The 13,509-nt window shown below is 31.0% G+C and overlaps 3 protein-coding genes and 1 long non-coding RNA gene across 8 annotated transcripts; 2 read left to right on the top strand and 2 right to left on the bottom strand.

The window, feature by feature from the left end:
- Positions 1–109: 109 nt before the first annotated feature.
- On the bottom strand, positions 110–4,540 carry LOC126920069 (importin subunit alpha-3). 3 transcript variants are annotated; one of them, XM_050729984.1, is made up of 9 exons: positions 4,059–4,540; positions 2,888–2,990; positions 2,615–2,828; positions 2,139–2,299; positions 1,853–2,079; positions 1,413–1,778; positions 1,096–1,330; positions 919–1,010; positions 110–831 (listed from the first exon to the last, which is right to left on the bottom strand). In XM_050729984.1, the coding sequence occupies exons 1-9, from the start codon at positions 4,218–4,220 to the stop codon at positions 739–741; spliced, it is 1,653 nt and encodes a 550-aa protein (XP_050585941.1). In that variant the 5' UTR covers positions 4,221–4,540; the 3' UTR covers positions 110–738. The 3 variants fall into 3 exon arrangements, with proteins under 3 accessions (XP_050585941.1, XP_050585942.1, XP_050585943.1); XM_050729985.1 differs by having other exon boundaries at positions 4,155–4,537; XM_050729986.1 differs by lacking the exon at positions 4,059–4,540 and adding an exon at positions 3,473–3,583.
- Positions 4,541–5,533: 993 nt separating this feature from the next.
- Positions 5,534–11,036, top strand: LOC126920064 (histone deacetylase complex subunit SAP130-A-like). Of its 3 annotated transcripts, none has more exons than XM_050729972.1 (10): positions 5,534–5,731; positions 6,171–6,494; positions 6,577–6,821; positions 8,352–8,703; positions 8,793–9,008; positions 9,095–9,524; positions 9,594–9,731; positions 9,834–10,274; positions 10,350–10,543; positions 10,651–11,036. In XM_050729972.1, exons 1-10 carry the CDS (start codon positions 5,648–5,650, stop codon positions 10,897–10,899), a joined length of 2,673 nt encoding a protein of 890 aa, XP_050585929.1. In that variant the 5' UTR covers positions 5,534–5,647; the 3' UTR covers positions 10,900–11,036. The 3 variants fall into 3 exon arrangements, with proteins under 3 accessions (XP_050585929.1, XP_050585930.1, XP_050585931.1); XM_050729973.1 differs by having other exon boundaries at positions 8,793–8,996; XM_050729974.1 differs by having other exon boundaries at positions 6,182–6,494.
- A 141-nt stretch (positions 11,037–11,177) lies between these two features.
- On the top strand, positions 11,178–13,195 carry LOC126920070 (dynein axonemal assembly factor 3). The gene is made up of 6 exons (XM_050729987.1): positions 11,178–11,696; positions 11,783–11,972; positions 12,059–12,229; positions 12,304–12,486; positions 12,571–12,802; positions 12,881–13,195. Exons 1-6 carry the CDS (start codon positions 11,450–11,452, stop codon positions 13,175–13,177), a joined length of 1,320 nt encoding a protein of 439 aa, XP_050585944.1. The 5' UTR covers positions 11,178–11,449; the 3' UTR covers positions 13,178–13,195.
- Positions 12,804–13,204, bottom strand: LOC126920077 (uncharacterized). The gene is made up of 2 exons (XR_007711879.1): positions 13,074–13,204; positions 12,804–13,003 (listed from the first exon to the last, which is right to left on the bottom strand). It is a non-coding gene; the product is annotated as an uncharacterized LOC126920077 (long non-coding RNA).
- Positions 13,205–13,509: the final 305 nt, after the last annotated feature.

Here is a 13,509-nt window from a genome sequence, read left to right on the forward strand (position 1 = left end):
TCGCGCAATCGAAAGTCTAGGCAAAGATTAGCAATTAACGTTGCCGCGTTTATTAGACAGTTTTACTGTTTATCCTCTTCCCCTTACAAAAATAATTCATAGACGTGAATTAAGCTAATAAAGAGTAGTCAATTGACTTATTTATTTAGTAATCAATGTTATTATAAATTTAACATGCCTAAAATATACACAAATTATTTTATAAACGTAACATCACTAACCAAGACTCATCTCAAGTTAGAGTGGAGAGCAGCATGATCAAACAATAAAAAGGATCTTTTCCTCGTTGCTCTTCAATTTAGAGAGCAAGTTAATTAATTTACTAGAATAATTTAGTCAATATGATGCATGTCATTAGCTGCATTCGGTTAAGTACCGCTCCACCAATGATTTTAGTATGCGCAATCAGAAAGGGGAAAAGCTAACATATAGTTCGTTAAAAGAATCAAAAAGAAAAGAACACAGATTCTTATCTCAATAAGAAACTCTTTTGCTCTATGGCTTTATCCTTGTTTTGTTCTAATTTCTCTTTTTTGGGGGGAGGGGGGGGAGAGGAAGAGGGCAAAACATTGGCCAGTCATAATTACAGTTTTAAATTTGCAAAACCAAACATGATCCTTGATTTGATAACGGCATATTGAAATTGCCACATAAGAATATAAAAGGGTAAGTAGAATGACTCCATAACAGAGTTTGTCGGGGGACGGCACGATCAGATAAGAAATAATAGAGGCCCTCTCAGAACTTAAAACCTTCGTTCGAAATGCTCGTCGTCTGATCGAATTCAAATGTTGATTCCACAACTTGTGGCTCCAGATTCGTATCATTTGTCTAAAAGAATCATAAATTATTTTTTCTGTGTTAAAAACATCACAATAAAATCTAATCATTAATTATGAAAATAGAATAAGTACATACTTCTTCTGAAAAGTATTGCTCAATAATTTCGTACGCTAATTTATAAATATCTATGTTGTCGTGATTTTGCAATGATTCAATCTTATCCAAACCTACAAAAACACACAAATTTCATAATATAAATTAATATACTTTAAAATAATGTTGTACATGGCATTAAATGCTACAAAGGCTAACCTGAACATTCTTCAATCATATTGGCCAACTGTTCAACTTGTGGTCCAGCAAGTTTGAGCATATTGTGTATACCGTCTAAAACAACTTGTACAACTTGAGTATCTTTACAGTCAAGAAGATTACAGAAAGGTGCGATAACGCCTTCTTGTATCATCCGCGCAACCTGTTCTTCATTGCCACTTATTGTTAAATTGCTGATTGCCCACGCTGCTTCTTTTTGTGTTTGGAATTCACCCTGATAAAAAAGGTAAATATATAATGGTAACATCGATGAAAGTTAACAAATTTCGATAATTTTAATAAAAATATCTTCTTACATTCATTAAATTGTGAATAATGAGAGGCAGTAATCCAGCATCTATAACTGCTTGAACCTGAGATTGATTGCCAGCAGTTACATTTGAAAGGAACCAAACTGCTTCTTTACAAATTTTCTCCCTCTGATGAGTTAATAAATTGGGAAAATATGAAAGTGCATCACAATTTAGTACAATTTGCGTTTGTTCGTCTGTACCCGTTACAATATTACCAACTGCTCTCAAAGCAGCCGTTTGCACCTTAACTTCTTTGTGCGAGAGAAGTGGTATAAGACGAGGCACTACACCACTATCTATAACCATTTGAATTTGTTCATTACCACCATCAGTCAAATAGCTCACTGCCCATATTGTATCGACAAGAATCTACAATTTATTTTGAATATAATAAATTGTTTATAACTACATGTAATTACTAGTATATTAAATGTCTAACTTACGTTGATATCTGTATGATGAATAAGTACGTTAAGAGCAGGTAAAAGTTCCTCAATAGTTTTAACAGGTGGCGGTGGATCTTTATTCCTACATAAATTTACGATTACCCAAGTTACATTACGTAAAAAAGTAATTGGTATATCTGGCTTAATAAACGTTAACAATGGCTGTACAACACCGAGCTTGATAACATAATCCCTAGACAGAGGACCATCCCCAATAATATTTCCTACAATAAAAAAGATCATCAATACCACATGACAGTATTGTTTACTTTAATTTACTTACCTAAAGCCCATACAGCTTGCTCACAGACATTCTGTTGACTTGAAAGTAACAAATGCAAGAAGTGTGGAACTGCACCAGCAGCTACAACTGCTTGCGTCTGAGGTGAAGTTCCACTTGCAATGTTTGTTAAAGCCCATGCTGCTTCAAATTGCAGTGACGGACTGGAAAGCAAATTATATTAATGTTTAATAATAATAAAAATGCAAACGATAAAAGTTTATTGCCATTGAAAACGTAATATTATATACAAGCTTTTAAGAGAAACTTTTATGTACATATTTCGTTCTATTCCTATCTTAAAAGCAAAAGACAATTTCTAAACCTATGAAATTTCTAAACCTATAAAATCTTACACAACCAGTAAATATAATTTTACTCTCATAAAAAATAATATACTAAGTAATATTATAAATTAGGATTATAATCAAGGTCATAATTAACACTTTGTATATACACAAAGCCATTCACTATCATACCTATTGTGCTGTTGAAGACATTTAACTAAAATTGGTAAAATGCCACTTTCAATTAATCGATCAATCGGTGGATTACGATCTGATGATAGTAACTTTCTTGCTTGTTGTACAGCTTGTAATTTAACAGCTGGATCTGAATTATCAGCTTTCGACACTAATTCCTTTAAATCGATTTTTGATAAATCAATGTTATTTTTATCAATATCTTCTTCATCTGGAAAAGGATATTGTTACATCACTGACACTTAATATTCAATCTTTTAAAAAGTTTACCTATTAAATCCGTAATAGGCACATTTCTTCGTTTCTGTAAAGTCTCATCACGTTTGTTTTTACGTAACTCCACTGTTGCCTCATTTCTTCTTCTTCTCATTTCCTGAAATATATGATATATTGCCATTCAAAAGTTATTAAATCAACTGCAATGTGTCGCATTCCAATACCTTTAAAATACAAATGTGCTTTAAAAAGGAGATATAGATTAAGTATGTCTTTATTATAGAAAAATAGCATAATTACTGTAATATTGTTTTTTATGCTTTAAAAATTAAGAAATATGTATTATAATGATTTTACCAATCTCTATTAAAGTAAAATTGAAATATTAAACAATGAAAATGTTTGTTTTGTACAATGTAATAAAACATGTAACAATCATACAATACATAGAAACATTTTGTGTTCTTTAATAATAATGCATGAATTTCAGGAATTGATATTTATTTGACAATTCTTAAAGTTTTAATATATATTTAGTATCATAACTAAAAATACTTTAATAATAACTTCAAAATCTTGTATAAGAAGAAAATGTACTATAAAGAACAAAGTATATTTATGTTTGCAAATTTTACTTACCTACAAATACAACAATAATAGAAAATATATCTTTCAATAGAATTTTTTTGAACCAATACAATTTTATTAAAAAATTTTGTCACAAATTTAGTTGAATTTCAAAACATTTTTACTATTTGGAAATAGTGCAATATATCAATTTCTTTTAAGCGAGATAAACTAAAATATCATGTATATTCTAAAGAACCTCAATATTTCTAATTGCAATGAAAAGATACATAAAAGCATTATTTATCTCAAGGATATAATGAGATTACATAGTAAGTTATTAATAACTTACTCATAAGGATTTAAACAAATAGTCAAAATAAAATAACTCGACTTTATATTTCTCATAACATATTTTTTATAATAATTTGTTCAGGTCTATCTCTAATAGTGCTATATTTGACGTTAATGTAACGATACTGTCTACTTGTCTCGGAATAGTACGATTCTATTCAAAATACGATACTGCGGTATTTGATAAAGTTATATTAACAATATTGATGCATCTTATGCTAACTGAATATACAGATCCATCCATTATATGGGACAACAAAGTATGCAAATACATTGCAGAAATTTGAAAAAAAAAAACCAGCACCCATAATAATCTTTGATTTATCCAGTCAGTACGACAGCCGAAGTTTCCAGACGCACAACGTAACTGCGCACAATGATGAACACACCGGATACTCACTTCTTGATCTTTGCCTTTGTACTTAAAAACCATCATTCGATTCTTGCTTAGCATTTCCGCCGCCATTTTTTCAATAACTAAATCGTTCGTACTCGCTTATATTGATATGTGCCGGCACCCGGATACCCGTGACCACGGACTACTGCGAAAAATTCTGTATCCGTGTTACTGTGGTCGATTTACTTCGACAGCTGCATACCGTTGCGCGACAGCCTTAATGTACATCAATATGCAATGGAATAATAATATATAACACTCGTTCTCTCTTGGATCTCGATCGACCATCAAATATTCTTTCTTATTCTTAGTCACGTTTTCTCAGCACAAACGCAACGTTTCTGCCATTTCCGAAAAGAACATCGGAAATGAGCAAGGTGGCGCTTCGGAAGACGCGTGTGTTTTCACCACGGTTTTCACTATATAACCTGCTAGTGATCTATTTTTTTTTTTAAACATTTCGTAATATTGCAGGTTTAATATGGTTATCATCAGCTAAGATGCGAGTAATGCAGTAACTTTTCTACGTTTTTTCAAATATATATGTATATATATGTAATTGAAAAATCATTAGACATTTTATATATACATGTATAAACATATAAATTTTTCAAATTCGCTCTTAAAGATAGCAAGTAGTTTTAACATGAACAGATATGAATTAAAGTTTTTTTTGCCAATTTATTTTTCAATAGATTATTTTATGTGTAATATTAGTTTATAAAACATAGACCATATAAGAGAATATTTTATAGCTTCTATTAAGAAATAATGATCATTTGTTGTGAAAAATAAAATCATACACATGTTTCATTTTTTTTGAATTAATCTATTAATATTTGTTTTGAATTTTCGCATAGTTATGTGAATAATAATTTAAAACTGCAAATGAAAGAAGCTCTTACATAATGTGTATGAAAAAATATACTCGTATTCTTTTATTCAATTACAGAGGAGAGAAACAGAAAGAGAGAGAAAGTTAATTTAGTTTATTGAATAATTTAGTTTATTATGGCTATAATGTAAAGAAAAGTAAATAAATATTCAAATTAAAAAGAAATGTCTTCAATAAATAGTGAGCACTATTTATTTTATTGTTACCGTAATTTAACCAACTTTACATTCAGAATAAAAATCACTAACTATTTTTAGTAGTGATTTTCTTTATGGAGATATTACTCACTGTTTTTATAGTAAATTTATTTACAATATATTATATTTTGATATAAATAATGACCTTTAAATTGCTACATTCTACTATTTATTCAAGTTTTCATAATTATATATTTATTTCCATTTAAAATTGTTTGATTGAATGAAATGTTCCTATCAAGTGAAGAATATAGTAAATGCATAGAACATTTATTTAGCTAATAACAATCTACCTGCACTGTATTGTGCTTGGTGTTTGTGCTTACACTAGGCGCTATAAACTTCTATAGTGATAAGAAAACTGCTGTTTGGAGTGTAAAATGTTTTTTTTTTGAAAAGCATCAATGAAACGGAAGAATTTTAAGAATGTTATATGTGTACGTTTAAATAAATTGGTAATGATCTTACTGCGTTATGTTTTTATAAAGGTATGCGTACTTTTATCATTATATATTCCCTTCCAAAAAATACTGCTTACTGTCAGTTTCAAAAATAAAAAAGTACATTCATTTTTTACAATACTCAACATTATTTTATGTTTTAATGCCATATTCATTATAACATTGTTTTATATATATTATCTTTGTTATTGCTGTTAAATTATTAGAAAAGTAGATAACCTTCAAATGTATTTAAGAAACTTAATTTTAGACTTTTAATTAAGATTTTTAGTCTTTTAATTAAGACACTCTCCTACAGTATTGACTATTTTATGTATAATAATTTTTAATTTCTATAAAGTTTAGAAGATTAAAAAAGACCTATAATAAAGGATAATAAATAAAATATGAAATTTAGAAACTAATTTTTATGTGTAAAATGGATTTTATTCTGTTTTTACATATATATATATATATATATATAAAGATAATTTTTAGAGATATAGATATGAACACAACATTAAGTTCAGTCGAGAGTGGCGGTGATAAACATCTACCAGAGACAACAGTACAAAGCATAGCGCAGAATTTAACTACTATGCAAAGTATACAAAATGTGCAAAGTGTTGTTCAAAGTAACATACAAAATATTCAGTCAACACAGACTATAGTGGGATCAGTTGGTGGTACATCTACTAGTCTTATAGGAAAATCAATGTCAATGGATACAAACTCAAAATTACCTGTAATGAAACCTGTAGTTCCCTGCGGTACCACTTCAACTTCAGAAACAAACAAGATAACAACGACGGTAGAGAGAACTTTTTATTTACATTTAAATACATTATTTTGTTTTAAAGTCTTAATAGATATCATTGATCATGGTTTTGTAGATCTGCTCAGTGGGCTCTACAGTAAGGATAATTTCTCCAGGTATGTTAAGTACAGTGGAACGTCAAAATCAACCACAGGCTCAGCAACTATTACAACAGACACAACAAGTTACAAATATGCCAGCAACTTATCATGTACCACGAGGACCAGCTGCAGTTGCCAATATTTCTGCCCCAAGATCGACAGTGGCTACCCCGATTGTTAGAGCAAATACAGGACAAGCTATACCTACCACAAGATCAGGGTATATATATGCACATATATGCAAGGGTTGTTCGGAAAGTTTGTATCGACTTTTGGCAGGTGGTATTAGGACAGGTCTGAATATATCAGAATGATTAAAAACAAATAACATGTGTACATATCCTAAAAAGTGATATTTCGGGTATCTTTAGAAAAAAGTTCAGTTAGGATACATTAATTTTTATTGGTTTTATAAGCTCTTAAATATGGAGGAAACAAAGTGCATTATAGGCATTTAATGCTTTTCTTTTACTGAAAAGACAAAAATACCACACAAGCAGCAAGCAAGATATGTGCTGTTTACGGTGACGGTGCTATAACTGAAAGAATTGTGGAAGTGGATTTCAACCTTGAAGATCAAGAACATCCGGGTAGGCCCTTCACCACTGATGAAGATTAGATCAAATCACTGATCAAGAATAACCCACGCTATATAACACATGAATTAGTAGAAATGCTAAAAACATCAAAATCCAGAATTTAACAGAGAAAAATCTGATGAATCACATTTCCATTTGCAACTCGCTGTATAAACGCAAGAAGGAGACACCATTTTTGATGATGGGGAATGAAAAATGTATTATTTATAATAATGTTGAGTGGAAAAGATATTGAGGAAATTGAAATGAATCTTTAGTCATCCTAAAAGCTGGTCTTCATCTAAAGAAAATCATGCTCTGTGTCTGGTTGGACTGGAAAGGAATACTGTATTATGAGCTTCTACCAAAGAACCAAACAATAAATTTAGGAAAGTAATTAGACGAATTAAAGACGACAATTGAACAAAAACGTCCAGAAGTAGCGAATCGGAAGGGCGTCGTGTTTTATCATGTCAATTCACGGCCTCATGTGTCTGTGACAGCTCGACAAAGCTGTTGGAGCTTAGTTGGGACGTGCTACTCCACCTACCGTATTCACCAGACATTCCACTCTCAAATTTTTATTTATTTAGGTCATTACAAAATTTCTTTAACGCATTGACGCCGACGTGCACCATCTGTGGGTCACACGTGTCTGCCCCGTGAGGCGGCGTGCATTATCGGTGGGTCACACGAATTTGTTCCGTGAGGCGGCGTGCGTTCGGTGCCGCCTCACAGAGAAAACCCTGAATATCGGCGCTGGCGTCAACGCGTTAATGGCAAAAACTTTGATCCTTTGGTTGACATAAAAAATCGGAAAACCTGAGAGATTCTGAAAGGTTGAAATATTCAAGTTGCGTGAAAGATGGAGAAAGGATTGTGGAATAAAATGGCACCTATATCATTCAATTAAATGTATATCGAAATTTATTGCTACGTTTGAATTTTCCTTAAAAATCGAAATGAACTTTTCGGACAACCGGAAATTTATGTTATAAAAATTTATATCCTTTAATTATATAACTAAACATTAAATATTTCAGAGTAAGTATAACAGGTAAATAGAGTTTACTTTAAGTATTTAGTAAAATATTAAACTGATAACCATTATACCATGAAATAATACAACATGAAATAATATAAAAATTCATACCATCTTTTGCATTTCTTAGAATAAATACAGCTATTTCAAGTTCTCAGTGGCAACCTAAAACAACATCAGTGGTATATGCGCAACCACAAAGGCATCCCATACCTCCTGTTAGCCGAATTTCAAGACCACCATCAACAGTGTATGCCAGTCAACAGCCTCGTTTAATTACACCTTCAGGCCAAGGAAGATCTGTACAAGCCACAATGGTCACTGGAGTTTCTGGTACTCCGTCCAGATTAATAGCACCAGTTCTTCAAGCGAACAATAGTATTACAAGATTGCCGGTTACACAAAGCAGACCAGCTGCTCCTCAAATATCAAATATATCACAAACTACACAACCTAGCAGACCTTCAGCTCAAACTATTCAAGTAAGTTATTACTCATTGTAATCAATAAAGTGAAGTTGTAAAATAATATTGATAAGATAAATAATGTTCATTTTGTATTCATATCATAGCCTAATCAGTCAAATAGACCTCTAAGTACCACAGGTATTGTAAATCGTATAGCTGTATCAGCACCTGTAATTGGAGCTACAAATAGAGTAACTGCTTCAGCTTCAGTGTCTGTTCAGCCAACAGTTGGAAGGCAATTATCAATTAATACTGTTGCTACTCCATCAACTGGAACTGTTAGTAGAATTGTAATTCCTTCTCAACAAGTAAGTGCAAAGGTATTTACACATTACACATATCACATATGATGTAAGATATATTTTATTAGTGCTTTGGATATTGATCAGAATTGATTATACAATAGGTGCAACAACAGCAGCAGCAACAGCAACAGCAGCCACAATCACAGACACAAACAATACCACGTGTTGTTCAAACAGTAACCTCTTTGTCAAGCCTTAACACAGTATCACGCGTAATTGCTACAACAGCAAGTACATCAAATACAACAAGAATATCACAGCCTACATCGACTACTGTTGCTAGAATTACTGGAATGTCTTTGCATCCTTTACCTTTAGCATCAGCAAGAGTTACATCAGCACCTGCTAAAACAGTACAGGCACAAAGCATTGGACAAACTGTGCAAATCAAACCCAATCAACAATCTGGCTTTCGGGTTTCTTCCGCCAGTAATGCAAATAATAACTCAAATTCAACGCCTTCTCAATCGACTCAAGGGCAATATTTGCATCCGCCACATACTGCAACCTACTATTCTTTTGAACCCGCAGGTAATTTTCATTGTCTGTTGATGTGTTTTAATGTTTTCAAAGCAATGTTTATTGAATAATATTGAGCAGGAACATATACCCAATACCGCCAAACTCCAGTAAGGTTACTCGTCGAACCTGGGTACGATGAACCTCACGCTAAAACAAATGCATCTCCAAGACCAAGTATACTTCGAAAGAGAGATCATGACAATTCACCTATCAAAGGTATGAACGAAATAAGTTAAATAATGTTATATATATGATGTTTTTTCATTTCGTGTTTTTGTATTTGATAACAAAATTGATGAAATGGTTCCGAATTTTTAGGTGCGGCTAAGAATTTAGTTCCTGTACTGGCATCTTTACCTCCTGTTACAACATCCAGCCCACCGTGTTCGCCGAGAGGAGATCAAGATGGTGGAGGTTGTCAAAGTTCAGGATCTACTACAGTTTCAGCAACGTCATCGCCTGGACTTGATGAGGAACCTGAACAATCCAGGATTACCATAAATCCAACAGTAGAAATGTCTCCCAGAAAAAAGCCTCGAAAACAACAACTTACCGGAGTAGAATTAACGGAATCAAGGTGTACTGAAGAAGAAATGCAGTTTATTACAGAAGAAAGGATGAAAAAAGAGTTTAAAGAAGAAACGAAAGAAAAATTATCAGAAAAGAGACAAACTCCAAACACGCAATGTGATGTTATCAAATCTCCTACACAACAACCAACAGTTCCAATACGAACACGGCCTACACCTAGTTTATTAGGTTTGTGGAAGGAATGTCCAGCAAAAATCATTATGAATATATGTTAAAAGAAGATAATTATTTTTGGTTTTACAGGGCCTTCATGGAAAAATAGATGCGGCAGTAGACTTCATCATTATAGAAGACCAAGCGAGGTTAGACCTCGTGAAGAAAGACGACCTACTGTTGCAGAAATAGCCCAACAGAAACATGTATTACAGAAATTAAATGGTTGGAAAGTATATCATCTTACAGCACAAATGGAAGATATTGCTGATCTTGAGAAACAAGTAAGTTTATAGTAGATTATATTAATATTTATTTATGGTAATAAAATATATATTTTATGTAAATAATAACATTCAAACAATAATATTATAAACTGAAATTTGTATAGGTACATGAAAAACTGAAAACAACGTTAACCATGCTTGAATCACAGCAAAATGTCAGGAATAGACAAGATGATGGTCTTGAACGTGTAAATGAATTAATTAAAGGAAATATGCAACGTAGTAGCTTAATTAGCGAAGGAATGACCGAAGCACGCACGCAGCTTATTGCTATATTTCAACATAAAGGACCTATTACAGATATCTTACAACGGTGTGGCAATAAACGGGCTCAAAAAAAACGAGATAAATGAGTTACTGTCCAAATCGAGTTAACGTAAATATGTTCATAAAAAATTCTTGCATGAGCAAGATTTAAGAGGATGTTATTTTTATCTGTGTCACAGAATCTATATAATATAGGAACAAAATAAATGGTTTTATAAGTCTATGAGAGGATTATTATTAACTGCTTATAATTTTTCATTATATAAATTTATGACTTTTAACTTTAATATAATACGTACATATTATTCCTTTATTTTGTTTTATATATAGAGGTATATTCGGGCGTGCGCATATACCTATATAGATACATATTTATTTTTAACAAATATCTTGATACAACAATTCAAATATATAGTTATAAAGAATCGAATAAATAAATACTTCATGAAATATGAAATATATCATTAAACTATTTTGTCATATGGTAAAAACTTATATGTAAGCATATATAAATGTATGGATGTTACCATGGAAATAATCTATCCTAAAGTCTTTACTTACCAACGATAATATCGGTATTCAGCTGTTTTTAATGATTATATACTTTAATAATTTAAAGATTATAGTTTTAACAACATGTGGTGGGGATATAGTCCAGCATTAGACATACAGTTCGAAATTAATAAACATAAAACCAATTATCCAAGTGAATATCTCGAGATATTAATTGTAGGTGCTAATGATGCAAGACATATCTTGAAAACATTAGCATCATCTTATTTGTACAATGATCGCATTGTTATATATAATGTAGTCGAATCAACATTGGAACAAGTTGCTAGATCTATTCTCTTATTAAGTACTTGTCTAGAAACAAATTTGGGTATGTATATTTAATTTCAAAATATACAGAGTAATTGTTTTGGTAATAATAAAAAAATTTTGTTTGTTTTAATACAAACACCAAAGGATTGCAAGAGGCAACTCGCTATTATTTAGAAATATTTGGAAATACATTAATAAGGCCTGCAACAGCTAAATATTTGATAAAATCATGCAATCAGTTGTCAAATATACCAACGAATACAATTGATTGTCCTTGGTTAAGCTTGGAACAGTTCAAGCATAAGGATAGAGATCAATTGCAAGCAATTTTTAAGTGAGTTTAAATAAGGAACTTTAAAACTGGTTTTTCTTCATATTTTATAAGTTTCCATTTTTAATTATATGTACATATTTTATAAGATTCTGGGCACATGCAACGTGTGACAATGTTCCTATTATGGAGTATTGGGATCAAAGAGTTAGAAAATCATTAAAAACAAGATATGATTATCGGGAAGGTGTTTTTGATTGGGATTATCATATGATTTTAAAATCTAAAGGTATTTCAAACCTAACATTGCAGGAATATAGGTATGTTTATTGACTATTGGAAAATTTCGTCATATCAGTATACTTTTATAATTTATTTCCTATCTTAATATTAGGTTTTGGAGAAATAATGGAATTGCATTCACTTGGTTAGAAGGTGAACCTGTTAGAAGTAATCCAACATTGTTAAACAACATTATACAATATGGTCCTGGGTTTGTACATTATACTTACTTAGGAGACATTACAAATGGTCCTTTCTTCACTTGGGCTTTACAGGAGAAAAGGGATGATAATATGTAAGCTGCATTCTAAATTTGTATTTTGTTGTGATACTATTGATATTACCATATTGAAAATAATACAACACAATAATATAATAGATATAGAGCAACTGATATAGCTGAGAGAGAAATTATGAAGCATATTTATGAAATTAGAACTGGAGAATCAATATGCCAAGAACTTATTGCATCACATAGAGATTCTTCTATCCTAAATGGCACATTAGTAATTGAAACACCAAATAAAGAAATGGAGCAAGAATCATGGGAAAGAGAGAAAAATAAATATAAGTGGAATGATATATCTTGGATAAATGTCAAAAATCATAAAGTATCATAGAGAATTATAAAATTATTACTTATTTACGAACCATAAAATACTATACAAAATTAATAAATATACTTTCAGATAATCTTCCATCCTATTACATTTTTATCAACTTCTAAACATAAAATGGCATATATTGGTAGATTTGATTTCATTTGGATGGCTCATAACATGGTGAAACAAATACCTAATCTTGTACCATTACTAAAAAAAAAAGGAATCATGTTGGTGGAACTACCAAAATTCCTGGTAGACGTACGAAATGAAAACTTACAAAATTTTGTAAACGAATTAAAAAGCATGATGCACCATAATGGATTACATGAAATTAATGATATAAATTCTAATGAACATTGTATTGCTGGATTTTCCAAATAAACAATTGATGTTACGTTACTTTTTCCCCTGGTAGTCGAAATCAATTAAAATAGAATTCCTTTAATATAATTTGTTTGAAATTTTCAATGAAGTTAAATGCATATATATAAATATATGTATGCGTGTATACATACATATTTACAGATGTAATTACGATTTGATTCAATAACAAATTTTCACGTAGTTTCTAATTTAAAATATAGATATAAATATATATGATTTAATCAGTACTTCATAGAGTATTAACAAAATATTCATTATTAGATCCGTAACAATTAACGTGAAACGTAACATACAACAATACATGTATACGTATGCATAAGTTGATATGG

The sequence above is a fragment of the Bombus affinis genome, chromosome 9 (genome assembly GCF_024516045.1).
Source record: "Bombus affinis isolate iyBomAffi1 chromosome 9, iyBomAffi1.2, whole genome shotgun sequence".
In the NCBI taxonomy this organism is placed as follows: Eukaryota; Metazoa; Arthropoda; class Insecta; order Hymenoptera; family Apidae; genus Bombus; species Bombus affinis.